This window comes from Grampus griseus (genome assembly GCF_964374135.1).
Source record: "Grampus griseus genome assembly, chromosome: 5".
NCBI lineage: Eukaryota > Metazoa > Chordata > Mammalia > Artiodactyla > Delphinidae > Grampus > Grampus griseus.
This window is the reverse complement of record NC_138998.1, coordinates 83,550,821-83,567,097: the sequence shown is the minus strand read 5'-3', so window position 1 is coordinate 83,567,097 and position 16,277 is coordinate 83,550,821. Positions and strand designations below refer to the sequence as shown.

Below are 16,277 nucleotides of genomic sequence, written 5' to 3'. Positions count from 1 at the left end.
TTAAATGTGTTTCCTTCATGGTCTTTCTTGTGGCTCACCCTGTGCAGTTTGTGCACTTGTCGTGAGTTTTACCTTCGACGTTGTTTTTGCTGAAGTTGGTTTTTCCGAGACCTTCTCTTCCTCAGAGGCTTAGTTTCACCCTGCCATCAGCAGTCGGCCAGTTTCGCTGGCAGAAGAGGCCGCAGCTCCTTCCTGTCGGCCCCCTGGGCAGAAGCATGCAGTGGTGTCTCCTACTACTCTGGGCCCAGGGGCTGAGGCAGGCTCGCCTCCCTGCCTCAGGTACTGAAGTCTAGCCTGGGACTGGAAGGGGAGGGAGAGCGGGCGGAGGAAGGGGGAGGCTGGAGCCATTGTCTTATCCATCTGAGGGAAGGAAACACAGCTTTCAGAGCCCTGTGTCCCCTCGTTGAGAAACGGCTGTCTCTCTGAGAAGGAGATACAGTTCTGTACTAGGCGGCAGTTGAAGGACTTGGGGATGGGGGGGGGGGTGCCAGAATGGCTGAACCAAGGAAGGAAGCAGGAGGACAGAAAGGGACTAAGGAGGAGGGGTGATGAGTTTGCTGAGAGAAGTTCACTCCTGCGCCATCCTCCTTTCTTCTGTCCTTGCGGAAACTTCTAGAAAAACATTGTATTTCCGTAATGGAAAAACCCACACGAACTTTTTGGCCAACCCAACATGTTTCCTGTGGATTAAAAAATGTCTTCGTCACAGATTCCAGAGATCCTACTATTAGAGATTTAATTTATGTTAAATCTATTTCCTTCTATATTAAATAACATAAGCAAATATTTCTGAAGGGGGCAGAAATATTTAAAAACCGTAGTATAATTTTGTTTCCCTGTTGCTTTCTGAACCGTCTGGAGCCGGGGTGGAGGTCAGTGTCGAGGATGGTGGCTTTGCCTGGAGAAGCAGAGTTGCTCTCCAAGCCTCCTTTCCTTTGGATGTCGTGACTTTCCTGAAAAATTTTCCGGGCACCCCAAATGGTTGTCAACCAAAAGAGCCAGGTTTTGTTTCAAAGGATAATGTGTCCAGCACAGAACTGGCTGCTGGAAGATACAATCAAGCAGAAGCGATGGCTGACAAGGGCTTATATTCTAGGTAGGGAGACAAGATAAGTGTGTGGAAATAGTCAATGAGTTCATCAGGAAGGTATATTCCCACAGAATATCCTAAGAGGGTGAAGTGCTATGTTGTGTAGTAATTACAGTCTGTATGGGGGAATGACAGGGCAGACTGGAGAGACTGTCATTGCAAAAATCAATTCTGGCCTAAAGCCGCCTCGGAATTTCTACGGGAAGGTTCAAGGCCAGCTGCTAAAAGTGCATGCTTTTTTGCCCTTCCCTAGGAGCTGTGACAGGCAGAATAGTAACAACGGGGAACATTTCTGCAGAGGAAGGTGGCTCTGTCACCTTACAATGTCACCTCTCCTCCACTACTGCCAAAGTGACCCAGGTCAACTGGAAACAGCAGGACCACGTTCTGGCCATTCATCATGCCAGCCTGGGGTGGTACATCGACCCAGCCTTCACGGAGCGAATGGTCCCAGGCCCCAACCTGGGCCTCACCCTCCAGTCCCTGACCAGGAACGACACAGGAGAGTACATCTGCATCTATCACACCTACCCTGATGGCATTTACAAAGGGACAGTCTTTCTGGAAGTCCTACAAAGCTCAGGTATGCTCTCTGGAGCAGGGTGGCTGGTGACCGTCATCCTCTAGGGTAGAAAACGCATTCCTGCCCGATACTGCAGAGTGGGGCCTTCCAACCCTGGTTCACGTTCAGATCACCTGGGAGCTTTTGAATGGTACTGATGCTGGTACCGCATCCCGGACCAGTTCAGTCAGAGGGGCGGAGCAGGTTGTGCTAGGTTCTAAAAGTAGCCCGATGCTTTGAATGGGCAGCCAGGGTTGAGAACCACTGTTCGGGTGAAAGCACCTCTTACGTATATTTGTTCGGAAGACCAGTGGTTCAGGTCTTGTGAGAAAGGATCTCATTAATTAGTTTAGCATCGATCGTGCAGATTAGAATTAGCCACTAGGTTTATAAAGGATTAGAGCTCAGTGCTAAGTGTAAATGTACAATAATTTACATTTCTGTGGTACTTCATAGTTTCCAAAATGCTTTCACTTTCATTATCCACCTGGACACTTAAACCAGTTCTCTGGAGGGTGGGAAAGGGTTGTTATCATGGCTGAGGGACAGGATAGCAGAGTCCTGATGGGCTCAGGCAGCCTGGGTCCAAATCCTGGCGTTGCTGTTGACCTCAGACAAGATTATTGGTCTTCTCTGTGCCTTGTTTTTCCCGTCTGTGAAATGAGGAGAAGATGTAAGACCTCCTGAGGAGCTAACGTAGGATTGAATTACTTACTAAAAAAAAAAATGCCCTTAGAACAGTCCCTGGAACATGACAAGCATGAATTAAGTATGTAAGTAAGCATGAACATAAGTATGAAACGATCCCCCGATCCCCATCTGACTGTTGGGTGGAGGTGGAGGCTGAGGGTTGGCTGTCTGTTGCTCAGAGCGGTACAGCCAATTTCAACACAGGTGTTCTGGTTCCACTCAACTACACTCTTGGAACTGCCATTTGCTGACATCAGTGGTGTTGGAGATTGTTTGAGTTAGCAAAATATGTGTAAACTGCGAAGATGAAAGGTTATTTTAAAGTTTCTTCTCGAGTGCTACTTCTTGAGGGCCCCTGGCATAGGCCAATGCAGCACGTGGGGAAGAGCCCCCATCCTTTTCTGGTTCTGTGGAGAGCCCTCTGCAGCCCCTCTGACCCTCTCCAACTTCGGTCTCCATCAGTCCTCTTTCCCTACCTGTGGCCAAGGCAGGAGACTGAGTCCTCAGAGCAGGAAGAATACATTCGGGGGAATTTGGGCTCCCCCCCAGCTACTGGTACCTCGTGGGTACTGGGGGTGCCGCCCTTGCCCTAAGTGATTACATGCTTTAGCCATCCTCCTGGCAATCTAAGCCCTTTGTTAGGAGGAAGAGCGGCCCGGCCTCTGCTACACCCTTCTCCTTTCAAGAATGCCCTGGACACCCGGGTTCTGCCCAAGTTCCTGGGAAGGAGGTGGGGATGGGATGAGGCAGCCTGGAAACCCTTCCACTTATAGTCCAGCACACATCCTGACAATAGTCCTGTTTCCCTCACACTCTCCTTGGGTCAAGCATCACTCATCTTTTCAAAACTCTCTTCTTAGCTTTTCCTCCTTGCATTTACATTTTACTTCTTCATAGAACTTCACTTATTCATGCTTTAATTCATGTCATGAGTATTTATTAAGCACCTGTTAGGTGCCAGGTGCTGGCAAAACAGCAAAGGATAAAGCTCCGGAACCTTACTCCCTCCAGGGTCTCACAGCCGAGTTGGAGTAAGTGTTATAGGCTTAAGGTGAAAGGTTATATGCTTTTTTACTTCTTTGTACTTTAACGTTCTTTCAATTTTTTTTTTCATATGTATTTATTTATTTATTTTGGCTGTGCTTGGTCTTAGTTGCGGCACGTGGGCTTCTTAGTTGCAGCATGCAGACTCTTAGTTGTGGCATGCATGTGGGATCTAGTTTCCCGACCAGGGGTCAAACCCGGGACCTCTGCATTAGGAGCGCAGAGTCTTACCCACTGGACCACCAGGGAAGTCCCTGTTCTTTTAATTTTTAATTAAACCTTTTTTATACTAGTATGATTATAAATATGAAGTTTAATAAAGAAAATAATCACCTTCCGGTTTTTTTCTGGTTGTTATTTGTTTCCCTTCAAGATTATGACTGAAATTGATTTTGTCAAAAAGAGAAAGGATTGTTAAAATGGTCTGCGCTGGTGTCAAGTGTGTGGGGTACACCCCTTGAGAGATCAGGCATTGATTTCATGACGGGCCTGGCAGATGCTCTGCTGTCCAAAGAGATGGACTTGAAGACGCCAGTCCTGTGGTTAGAGAAAGGCCTGGCCAATTCCCGTGCCCGTGCCCTGACGCTGAGGCTTCCCTTGTAATGGTTGCCCTTTGCTTCCGGCCTCTGCCCACTCACCTTTGTTTTGTCCTCTTCTAGTGGCTGAGCACAGCGCTGGGTTCCAGATCCCACTGCTTGGAGCCATGGCCACAGTGCTGGCAGTCATCGGCACAGCAGTCATTGTGGTGCTCACACTGGCCAGAAAGGTAATGACTCTGGCTGCATATCTCAGTCCTGGGCATCCCGTCTCTGCCATCCTGGTCCTTTCCTGTCGCCTGTCTAGAAGTGATCTCTCCCACTGTTCATTGTGCCTTCTTCACAGTCCTTGCTCTGCCTTTCAGTGGCATTGTTTATGCTCTTTTGCTGTCCCTTCCCTTGTCTGGGAGCTCCTGAAAGGTTGGATCCGTATCCTCCCCATCTTGCTGTGGCCTACAATTCCTGGCTCCTGCTTGTCCCTTAAGCCACTCCTCTGAGAGTTTGATTTAGCCACTGTGATTTTGATGCGTCTTGGGCATCTACTCTGTGCCAGCAGTTTTTGAACATTAGCTCCTTTAATTTTAACAACTCTTCAGTAGTGCTGGGCTATCTAGCACTTCCGCAGAATGAGAAATCAACACTCCAAAAATTTAGGGGTAAAAGGTACATGGCAAGATGAGTAGGTTGTAAATCCTCTGTTACTCTTGCTTAAGGGGTCACGTGGCTGAAAGAGTATTGGATGGGGAACTGGAAGTTTCTAATCTCAGCACTGAGTGTGTGATGATAGGGATGCTGTTTCATCTTCCAAGTCTCTGTTTCTTCATATATAAAGTGGGGATTATGATTCTGCTCGCTCTGTATCACAGGGTTGTGATGAACAGGTGGCATATTGCACGTGAAAGCTTTGTAAACAATGAAGAAATATATCCACATCCTTGTGTCGTAACTGGTAGTTAGTGATTAGAAGAGGCAAGAATTCCCACTCCTGTTTTGTCTGCCCTGTTGGGTCTTTTAAGCCATCCCAGGTTGCCTTAAGTTACTAAACAAACACTTCGGGGAACACAGGCCTGTGATTCCCAGCACTGTTTTCCACCTTGTTTCAGATCCTCTTCCCTAGTGCCTGACTCACTTTCCCTCCAACTCTGGTTCCCCTCCGTTAACAACTCAACTCTGCAGCCTTGCTTTGCTCTCTTTGGACTGGTACCTGGTGCTGTTATTCCTGATACCTGTGGGTTTACAGTTACCACTTTATTTTCTTCATATTTGTTTTGCCTGTTTTTTTCCCCAGTCTATCTTGCTGCCTTTTGAATTAAGTACTTTTTATTATTAAAAAGATCTATTTAGTAGTTATGCATTTTTCTTTTCTTTTAGTGGTTACACTAGAGATTACAAAATAGATCCCTGATTTATTAAAGTCTAATATGTATTAGTACTTTCATCATTTCTTGGATTTTGCAAGAACCTTAGAACACATTAACTCTTTACCTACTTCCCCAACTTACTGCTATTATTGTCATGGATTTTAGTTCTCTATTTTAAACTCCAAGGAAATGATTTATTGTCTTATGAGCCAATATTCATTTAGATTTACCCTTTCTGTTGCTCTTCACTTCTTCCTGCATGTTCTATCTTATAACTAGGATAGTTTTCCTTCTGCTCAAAGGATATCCTTAGCATTTCCTTGTGGGCAGGCATGCTAGTGATGAATTATCTTGCTTTTTGTTCATCTGAAAATATCTTAATTTTTCCTTAATTTAAAAGTGATATATTTGTTTTGCTGGGTATAGAATTCTATGTTGGCAGCTGTTTTCTTTCAACATGTGGAAAGTATTGCCCCATTGTCTCTGGATGCTCATATTTCTGTTCAGAAATTACATAAGAATCTTATTTTTGCTCCTTGGAAGATAATGTTTTTTTTTTTTTCTGGTTCTTTAGAAATTTTCTTTCTCTTTGGTTTTCAGCAATTATATGGTGATATAATTGGATATAGTCATCTTTGTATTTATTCTCTTTGGGGTTTGGAGTGCTTTTTGAATTTGTAGCTTGATATCTTTTGTCAGTTTTATATCATTCTTGGCTATTATTTCTTCATGTATTACTTCGTTGTCCTTGTTTTCCTCTCCTTATGGAATTCTAATCATGTGGTATTTTCAACATTTTCACTTTTTCCAACATCTCTTACCCTCTTTTCTGTATTTTCCATCTACTTGTCTCATCAAATGTTTTCTTTGGACATGCCTTCCAGTTTACTAAGTCTCTTCTTTGATGGACCTACTCTTCTGTTAAACTCATCCCTTAAGTTCTTAATTTCCATTATCATATTTTTCAGATCCAGGATTTCTATTTTGTTCTTTGTTTGGATAGTTTAAAGTCTGCCAAAATTCCTAATCTTGTTTTTAATTCTTTGAAAATGTTAATCATAGTTATTCTGAAATCTGTGCCTGATACTCCTATTAATTGGGTTCTCTATGGGTCTTTTAATATTCTCTCTTTTTGCTTGTTTTTTGGACCTATCTTACCTTTCTGACTATTTACTTTTCATTGAATGCTGTATTTCTACATGAAAACCTGTGACCATAATTTGAGGCTGTAGATAATATCTTCCTCTAAAGAAGATTCCTTTCTGCTTCCATCAGGTAACTAATCTTCAGGCAGTAGCATTCCCATCACCTTAATTAAATCAGTAGTGAGAGGATTTAAAGCTGGATTTAATTTCTGCTACGTCCTTACTTGTAGAGTGCAGTCCTTTGGGGTCCCAGCTCAAAGCCTGTAGTGTTTGCCAGAGTCTTCCTTCCTCGGTGGCCTCTGAACTCTAAATTTTGTCCCTCCAGCTAGAAATTCTATGTAGCTAATTTGCCTCTCAGCCATGACTTTCAGGCAATTTCTCTAGGAGAAAATCCATACCCTTCCCAACCCCACAATGCTCATCTCATCTCTCTGGGCTTCCTACTCCTGGATCTTGCTCCCCAGACCACAAATTTCTCACTGATTGGATAGATTTCTGATTAATACAGATAGATGTTTATAATATTTTGTTCAGTTTTTCTAGCTATTCTCCCTGGAAAGGTTGGTTCAAAGCAACATAGGCAATCATTGTTCTACCAGAAGCAGAACTCCTATTTCTTATGTTGTATTTCATATCTGCACTCAAAGGCTGACTTTTACAAGCAGAACATATTTACCCAGTCCACCCACTCTGTACCTTTGGCTATATTGGGTCAAGACCCCCAACTCAAGTTCTAGCCCCTCTGTACCTGATTCCTGAACAGCCATTTAGCCTGAATGTGGCCAGGTCACTGCCAGTCCCAGAGAGGGAGGGATGTGGACAGATGTGTGTTCTTAGGCTCTGGTTCCATCTTGCTTGCTTATTGTGAGCTCTTGTCGTCTTTTTCCTTTTCTCCCTCTCTAAGAAATGGACCATCCTTTGACTTTCTCTTTTTCTTACTTAACATCTATTTTACTATTTTACTCTTGTCACTCCTCTGAAGACCAAGAGCTACTTCCCTCTCCAGGCCTCAGAGTTGAGATGAATTACACAAACTAGAATTGCTTAATAAGAAAGTGCTATTGTAATGTTCCTCCACTTAGACCTCATGGTATTTTGCGTTTTAAACAGCCTTAATTCTATATCCCTGCCTAGGATAAAAAAATTGTATATATTTTCCTAGTGTTAATTCTGCTTACGGAGTTACACTTCTGTGCACACTCATGTCTATTACCAGTAACTCATCTTGAACACTTAGTCTAATATCTTACATCTTAAATTCTCTTAGTTTTCTGTGTAGATAAACTCAGTTTGCTTTCTGTAACCTACCATCAATAACTAGGGTACTGATGTAAAAATAACACGTTCCATTTGACATATGTTCTGTCTTCAGTCAGATCTACAAATGAAGAGAGCCCAGGAACACTCACTCTAACCTTATTTTACTGAGAACAGATTGGAGTGAGGATGGGAAAAGGTATTTTGGTAGCAAAACTAAAGTCTTGTTCCCCTCTGAGTTACAAATTGGCCAGGTCTCCCCCAGTCACTGGTCTAACAGTGCTCCAGGCACCTGTTGGACCTTGTTAATTTGGTCTAGAGGAAGTGAAAGAGATTCTCCAAATGGTAGGAAAGCTCATGTGATAGGTGAAAGTTACATAAAATCTAATACCAGAAGATGACTGCCTGGTCCACCAACTTGCCTACAAAAATCTATTGTCTTATGGTTCAAACCCTCACTTCCAGGTTTATGAAACAAACACTGAGATTGCTGACCTACCTGGTTCACAGAGATGTGGCCATTTATTCCTTGTCATTCAACAGACATCATGGAACAGAGTACTGGGGATCCAGCAGTGGCTGAGATGTGGCTAGTGCTATCGAGGAAGTCAATGACTTATAGTATTTTCATTTATGTCTTGGCTATCACAGTAGACAGGTTTAGTAAATGAAACCTCTAGGGGAAGATGAAGGAAAGAGAAGTGATTGACTAGAGGGGAGAGGTGAAGAGAATGATGATTGATCTCTGAGCTGGGCAGGGAGCTGTTATGGTGGTTGGTGAACAAATGTCCTCTGCTGTCACCAGAGCTCTGCAGCTCTGGCATGGACATATGGAAAGCTCTTTAGAAGCAGCAGAACACATTTTCCTGTTAAGGATTAAGACTGGTTCATTTCCAGGCCAGTATCCCAGACCAACTTTGGTCATCTTTGTATAAGGGAAAGGGGAAAAGGTGAAAAGAGAGAGTCCAGTAGCTATTAAGTTCTGTGGCTCCCTTCTAAAATGTTTTATTCATCAGCCCCCTCTTTGACATGTCCATTGCTTCCTGTCTAAACTAGTTCCTCTCTGTTTTTTCATGTGCTTTGGCTATAGTTTCCAGTCTTCTCTCTCTCTTTGCTCAAATGCATTTTATACCTGTATTATTCAAGGTCCATCAGGGAACACATAGTATTCTCAGCATGAGTAGTTTGAGGATAGTTTAATAAGGAGATTTACAAAGGACTGGGAAGCATATAAGGAAACCATAAGCGGGAGTGTAGGAGTGTGTTGTTACCAACCCTAGTTCTTTAGGGGAAAGGAGAGAAGATGATTACTGGAACCTGGGAGGGAGGATGATGAATAGGACCTGAAAAGAGACAGTTGTGTGGAGGGACCACTTTGAGAAATACTGTAATCTTTGATTGAAGGCCACAGCCAGTCCAAGTCCACCCTGCAGAGAGAATGCCAGGAGAATATATACCCTCACCTCGCACTCTTTCCCTCCATTCTCCTATTGTTGCTTTGCATTGGCTGAACCCAAACTCAAGCCAGAGGACAAGGGAACTCACTGATTCAGTACGCATAGTTCAGTCTTCTCTGGGCACAGAAGAGGGTGCAGAAGGTTGGAGAGTGACATTGAGGGGTGAACAGACAGTATCCAAGCCAGTACTATTATAGACCTGGAAATGGGCAAGAAATCTTGACTTTCCATGCTTCCGTCTACTCTCATGTATCCTTGATCTTTTGATTATACATTTAAGCAATACCCTTGTTGGCTGTCCATCTATATTTCTCCTAGGAACACACTGGGCTTTATTAGCCATCTTACTATCCCTGTGGGCCAGGCTTCCTTGGCTGCCATTGCAGTAGTTACATCCACCTTGTTTCTTAAGTGCTGCCATCTGTCCCTATATTATTTTGGCATCTCCTCATCCCTCTTTCTACCAGGGATCCAGTTCTATAAAAGCATTGCCTACTTGAGCTCCAGCCTATAGAGGAGAGACATCTCTGAGCCCCTCAATGACACTGGTGCTCCCCTAACTGGCACATTCCTTTCCACCTCAGCAAAAGGGTGTCTTCTGGATCTTCCCAAGAAACATAATCAGCTGTTGGATTTAAAAAATTACTTAGTACAGGAATTGGCGAAGTTTCTTTGTAAAGGGCCAGGATCTTTTAGCTTTTGTGGGCCTTACGGTCTCTGTTGCAAAAATTCAGCTCTGCCATTGCACTGTGAAAGCATCACAGACAATATGTAAATGAGCGAGTGCGGCTGTGTTTCAATAAGTCTTTATTTATAAACACTGAAATTTGAATTTCATATAATTTTCATGTTTAATAAAATACTGTTCTCTTGAATTTTTTTTCAATCACTTAAAAATATAAAATCCACTTTTAGCTCGTGAGCAGTACAAAAGTCTGTGGTACCCCAGATTTGACCCATGGGCCTTAGTTTCCCAATCCCTGATTTAGTAGACTGTATTGGAAAAAACTCTGTTTGTCTGTCTTTTCCTCTTCTCTACTCTTAGCACTGCACAGAACACTTCTGACACCAGATGTGTGGGTTTACTGCCACACTGACCAATTCTCCTACACCCCCTGAGTGTCCTACAGTCAGTCCAGTTCTGACACTATCTGCTTGGAGTTAACATCAGGTTAGGGGCTCAGTCCTCCAAGACTGCCCTCCTTCAGATGCCAATTGCAAGTCCCAGGTTGTCACCTGTACCTTTGACTGACGGGCTGTATATTGAGGTTCCTATAACCCTCTCCTCGGATTCGATAATTTGCTAAGACAACTCACAGAACTCAGGGGAACACTTACTTACATGTACCTGCTTATTGTATAATAAAGAATTTGATAAAGGATACAGATGAATACCCACATGAAGGAAATACATAGGGTGAGGTCTCGAAGGGTCCTGAGCACAGGTGCTTCTCTCCCCCAGGTGCTGGGTGTGCCGCCCTCCCAGCATGTAGATATATTCATCAACTCCAAATCTCATACTTCTGGGATTTTTATGGAGACTTCATCGCTCAGGCATGATTGGTTATTAACTCGTTTTCCAGCCCCCTCCACTCTCTGGAGGATAGGGAGTAGGGCTGGCGGTTCCAAGCTTCTCATCATGGCTTGGTCGTTCTGGTAACCAGCCTCCATTCTGGAGCCCAGCAAAAGTCGCCTCATTGGAACAAAAGACACCCCTGTCACCCAGGATATTCCAAGGGATTTAAGAGCCCTGTGTATGACATTCCTATCAGTCAGGATATTTTAGGAGTTTAGGGAGCTCTGTGTCAGGAACTGGGGTTAATAGAGACCAAATATTAGCAGGAACTGGGGGTAGAGACAAATATATGCTTCTTACTATTTCACATGGGTCTATGATAACATCTCCAATTCTCTGAGCATTTTGTTTCTTTCTTCCCTAGTTTTCCAAAGCACCGTTGGCATCTCTGTTGACAGCTGTCCCGGGGCCTTGTGAGGGTGTTAGATCTTGAGCCATGGGATGTGTCCTAATATTGACAAATGATGTGTCCCTCATCCAGTCTTAAGTTCTACTCACCCAGCCCTGATCCACTCCCCTCAGGATTCACTCCCAAACATACTCTCCCAGTTCCACCAGTATGTGTTAGCTCCTTTTGTTACAACCTCTCTCCTCCCTCAGCATACCCAGGATTCCCTCAGTTAGTGTAGGTTGAGATTTTTGCTAATTATGGGCCAATGGCCAATAGGGGAGGGGAGGCAGGTCCTGACAGGACCCATCTTCCATCCCGGGGAAGGGGGTCACCTCTGCAGCTCCAGATGATGCAAGAGAAGCTGGTGGTTCAAGGCTCCCAAGTGCGTCTACCAAGAGATCCTCCTCCCAATGCACAGAAATGCCTCCATTCCCGCCCAGACCCTGATTTTGGTGGAGTCTTGCCCAGGCTTAGAATTCAGCCATCTTTGAAGTTCTGTCGCCCTTATAGGTAGGTTCTCTGCCTGCTCTTCAGTGTTGGAGGTGAGCGTTTCTTTAAATGTTGCCAAGGAAGAGGAGCTTTGATTCTCACACTTTGCTTTCAGTTGCTGGTAGATCTGTCATGTTCTCGTCTCAGTCCAACAGCAGAATTTAGTAAAAGCCACCCAATCCCACAGTCCTAACCAGGACTGTCTGCTCTATACTTCTCAAATGTCAGAGCTGTTGCACCAGTTCATAACCCCCTTCCCTTTGTGTCTCTTTGTGTCTCTTCCCACACACATGGTGTGTCTCTTCACCACCAGTGGTGGGGTCTGTATTCCCATCCAGCTGGTGAGGGATTCCCCTCCACAATCCCATCCTAGAATCTGCCTTCTTTAGATTTGTTCCCAGACATGGAGCCTGGCATGGGAATTCCGGTGAGAGTGACTTATTGGGCTGGGCTCTCAGATGAAGAGTGGTGAAGGAAGCAAGGTAGGGCTAAGGGATGTGGTTTCGGGGGGAGATGTGGTTGAAGCAGATTTGGTCACACCTTGAGGAGGGGGCCAGCCTTTTGAAAACCCACCTCAGCCAGTTGTTGACTGTTGGCTGCTCACCAGGAAAGGTCCAAGAGCAATTCTCCAGAGAAGGGGCAGCTGTGAGCCACTCATAGCCTAGATTCCCAGTGTCTGGGGAAGGGAGGCACTGGTCAGGTGGTGAGGCGATCTGAGCAGAGCACCAACAGTATTCCCTACAGACCCTGAGAGCCAGTAGGTTGAATTATTTAGGAGTTTGGCGTTTGGAATCAGACAGACCTAGGGCTTGGATCCTGGCTCTACCACTTGAGTAGCTGGGCCACCTAACTTTGCTGACCCTCACCTTCTTCATCTGTAAAATGGGAACAATTATGGTATTGCCCTGTTAGGGTTGTAGAAAAACTCGAGTCATATAATTCACATAAGGCCCCTGGCATTTTTCCTGGCATGTATGAATAACCATTATTTCTTAAGTTCTTATAATTATTATAAAATTTATTTACTGTAGCACCTCATGATACCTGGTGCTCAATAAATTAGTTATATTGCATAGATTGATTTGACTAAATGAATGAATGTCATTTGCTAAGCTACTATTGGGAAAAGTGCACCCAGGGGACCTTCTGTGAGGGCAAGGAGAGATGGGTGTGTCCAGCTGCAGGACAGTGACTGCCAACTGTCTGTTCTCACGTTCTCCAAGAGGGAGACATTTGTCCTGCAAATCTCCACAGTTGCTATCGTCATAGCTTCGTTTGGTCTTTTAGAACAACATCAATGCCTTAATTCCAGACTTGTTTTTTACACTGATTACAATGACAGGGTTCCCTATGCAGGATGGAATGAAAACAGAACAGCTGAGAGACCCGGCTCAGGCATATTTACATTTCCCAGAGGATTTTTGGAAGACAAAATAGTCCTAAGATTCAAAGGCAAGGGTAGGCAGTCTAAGAATGGGAACGAGAACACACCAACACAAAAAGCCACAGTCAGCTCTCTGAGAAAGAATCGGGTATCTGTATTTTTTAAATGGATAGGGTTGCATCAAGGGATGTAGGACTTCCTTGAAGCCAAGAATCAGCTTGACCTACGATAACAACCCTTTCCTTCACACCTACAGTGAGGCGCAGCCACTTCTACTGAAAAGCAATGAATGAAACAGTCCGTGGGCCCCAGCTCCTCAGGGCCCGCAGTGAGGCCACACCTGTACCTTCCGATACGTGTTCAAGGCGCCCATCCATGCTGCCCACCCTCCCGCTCAGCCTCTCTGCGTCTACTTATGTCCTGCAGAGCTTGACACTAGCCAATGAGGATGGTGCTGTTTCCTGTCCTGGAAGCAGTGGGGTGGGCAGAATGCAATTTGGTTTGTGTTTGTTGTTATTTTCCAAGCCTGTGTGTGGTGGCTCTTTGTGAGTCTGTCATTTGGACCTCCAGTGGGGCTAGGTGACCGGCTTTAGAGCAGTATCCACGGAGGCCGAGAGGATGTCACCTTTGCATTGCACGCCATCAGGCGTTTCTCCTGCCATCCCGCCTGTGCCTGCTGCTCTGATTTTCTTGCCTGTGAAGCACAACCCTCACCTATGATGCTGTCATATGGACGTGATGGCTGATTTCACATCCTTGATTTTCCCAGACAGGTTTCACGGTCTATCGTCTTGTCTCATAAGTGTAAATGTACTTGTCTGACCATGAGTCCATATTTTGATTTGGAAGATCCCGTTTATTTAGATTTGGGGCCAGGTGGGGGGAAGCGAGCAAGGAAAGAGAGAGAGAGAGAGTGAGTTTGTGTGTGTTTGTGTGCCTTTCAGTCCTAAGACCTATACTGAGCATCTGTTATGAACTCCGAGGTTACCAAGAGGAATACAGCACAGATCCTCCCCTCAGGGGAGCTCACAGTTTGGGGCCTGAAGAGACAGAAGGGTAAACAAATTCCAGGCAGCAATGAATGTTACAACAGAGAACCCCCCGGGACCGTAGTGGAACACACAGGAAGGATGTTGCTCTCCCGGAAGATCAGAGGCGTCTTCTTGGACAACGTGCTGTAGAACCGGGTCTGGAGGAGTGAGCAGACAGCTTTGCAGGGAACTGTGGTGAATGGACAGTGGGAGGAGAGGCAGGAAACAGTGCATGGCATTCGAGACACTGCAAGATGAGAGGCAGCTTGGCTAAGAAGAGCATCGTCTGGAATCCCACAAACCCAAGTCAGAACTGGGACTTCACCTGTCTGAACCTATCGGCTCACTCACAAGTAGAAACGTCGATAGGGTTGTGCTGAGATGACAAAGAAGCTAGCCCGCTTGGTGCTCATAGTATTTTCTCAATCAACGGTGCCTCTCTGGCATCCAGGCCCTATACCGGGAGTTGGGCTGTTGGTTGGGGAAGCACTGCAGCAAATGAAGCTGGAAAAGTGAGTGTGGCCATATCGCAAAAGGCATTTTGGGGGGGGCATCACACACAGTCTGCTGTGGGGCGTAAAGCGAAACTACATGTGGCGTATGGGCTTGCTGTGGGTGGAGTCACAGGGTGGGTCTGGAGCTCAGGGGGGAAGCCTGGGCTGGTTTGGAAAGGGATCTGGGGATCCCTAGAGGACAGAGGGTGGTTGCAGATGTACATAAGGATGAAGTGTCGAGTGTGCTGCACAGAGGAAGAGAGAGTACCGGGCGCGAGAAAGCAGAGACCGAAACCCCGAGGAACTTCTTTACTTGGGGAGCTGAAGTGTCGGCGGCAAGAAGAGCAGGCCTGGCCGCGGAGGAGGAGAAGCGGAGAGAGTGATGGCACGGGGCCCAGGGAAGGAGAACATCTCAAAGACGAAGCGGTCAGCGGCGTCAGAGGCAGCGAGAAGGAGTAAGAGAGAGCTGGGACTGGAAGCCGCCTGCCCAGGCTCAGCAAACAGGCAGGAGCGCGTGGGCCGCCGTGCGCGTGTAGCCCGGAGCCTTTCCGGGGCGCGGTTAGTGCTGAAGTCTACGGTGAAGAGGCTGAGAAATTAAGGGTTAAGGAACTGCTGTGGATAAGAACACAACTTGTGTGTGTGTGTGTGTGTGTGTGTGTGTGTGTGTGTGTGTGTGTGTAAGAAAGGAAGAGATCATTATAACTATGGATCATTTGGGGAGTAACTTTTAAATGACATCCCCACATACTCACTTTGTAGTTTTTTTGTTTTTGGAAGAAATCTCTCAGAATCCGTTCTGCGGAAGGTGGCCTCGGGAGGAGGCTGTCTGAACAGGAGGAGTGGAGGCCCGGCGTCCCGTCCTCCCCGGGCAGCTGTGTGCGTGCGGACGCCGGCCTCTGCAGGGAGCAGCCGGGAGAGGACCGCGCAGAGCCCGAGCCGCACGACTACTTCAACGTCTTGAGTTACAGAAGCCTCGCGAGCTTCAGCTTCCCCGCCGAGGAGGGCTAGCTCCCGGGGGCATCCTCTGGGAGACACAGTCCTGCCTGTGCTATCACAGATGGACGTATTGGCGTCTGCCCGTCACGGGTGTGTGTGTGTGTGTGTGTGTGTGTGTGTGTGTGTGTGTGTGTGTGTGTGTGTGTGTGTGTGTGTGTGTGTGTGTGCGCGCGCGCGTGTGTGTGTGCATGTGGACGTCTGCACACGCGTGTGTGCGGGTGTGTTCGGTTGAGTGAATGTATGTCATCCTCCTCCGTGTCTGCATTCCCTGTACCCTTCCCTTCTGTTCCATCTTGGCAGATCCCGGGGAGGAGCCTGTATCTTGATTACCAATGCAAAGTTAGAAAACCAAACAAACACTTGACCTGGTTTCGAATCTGACAGTTGGAACAGATCCTGTGGCTGCGATCTGCATTCCCCCTAAAAGCATTGGGCAGGGTTCAGGGCTACAGGATTCTGTGGTGGATTTCGGGGATGGGGTGACTGCAGAGGCACCTCGTCTCATTTGCCACTGTCGTCTGCGTCAACGTTCACACACCCAAGGCGTTTTAGGACTAAGGCATGCTACCAGCTTGTATGCGGAGATTGGAGGATGACTAAACCGTTGACTCGGGTCCCAGCCCTTTGAGAACTTACAGTTCAGTGGGGAGACAACATTTACATTAAAAAGTAGTGAGGAGATAAGGGTCCAAGACACAGGCCTTTGGGAAGACATGTCAGGTGAGGGTGAGATGGTCAGGATGAGCTCATTTGTGGGGAAGTGGCCTGAGAGGA

The 16,277-nt window shown here is 46.1% G+C and overlaps 1 protein-coding gene across 2 annotated transcripts; it reads left to right on the top strand.

Annotated features, from left to right (window-relative positions):
- Positions 1-215: 215 nt before the first annotated feature.
- Positions 216-15,515, top strand: TIGIT (T cell immunoreceptor with Ig and ITIM domains; the record flags this gene model as incomplete). Of its 2 annotated transcripts, none has more annotated exons than XM_082655546.1 (4): positions 216-279; positions 1,344-1,673; positions 4,046-4,152; positions 15,285-15,515. In XM_082655546.1, 4 exons carry the CDS (start codon positions 216-218, stop codon positions 15,513-15,515), a joined length of 732 nt encoding a protein of 243 aa, XP_082511672.1. The 2 variants fall into 2 exon arrangements, with proteins under 2 accessions (XP_082511672.1, XP_082511671.1); XM_082655545.1 differs by having other exon boundaries at positions 15,282-15,515.
- Positions 15,516-16,277: the final 762 nt, after the last annotated feature.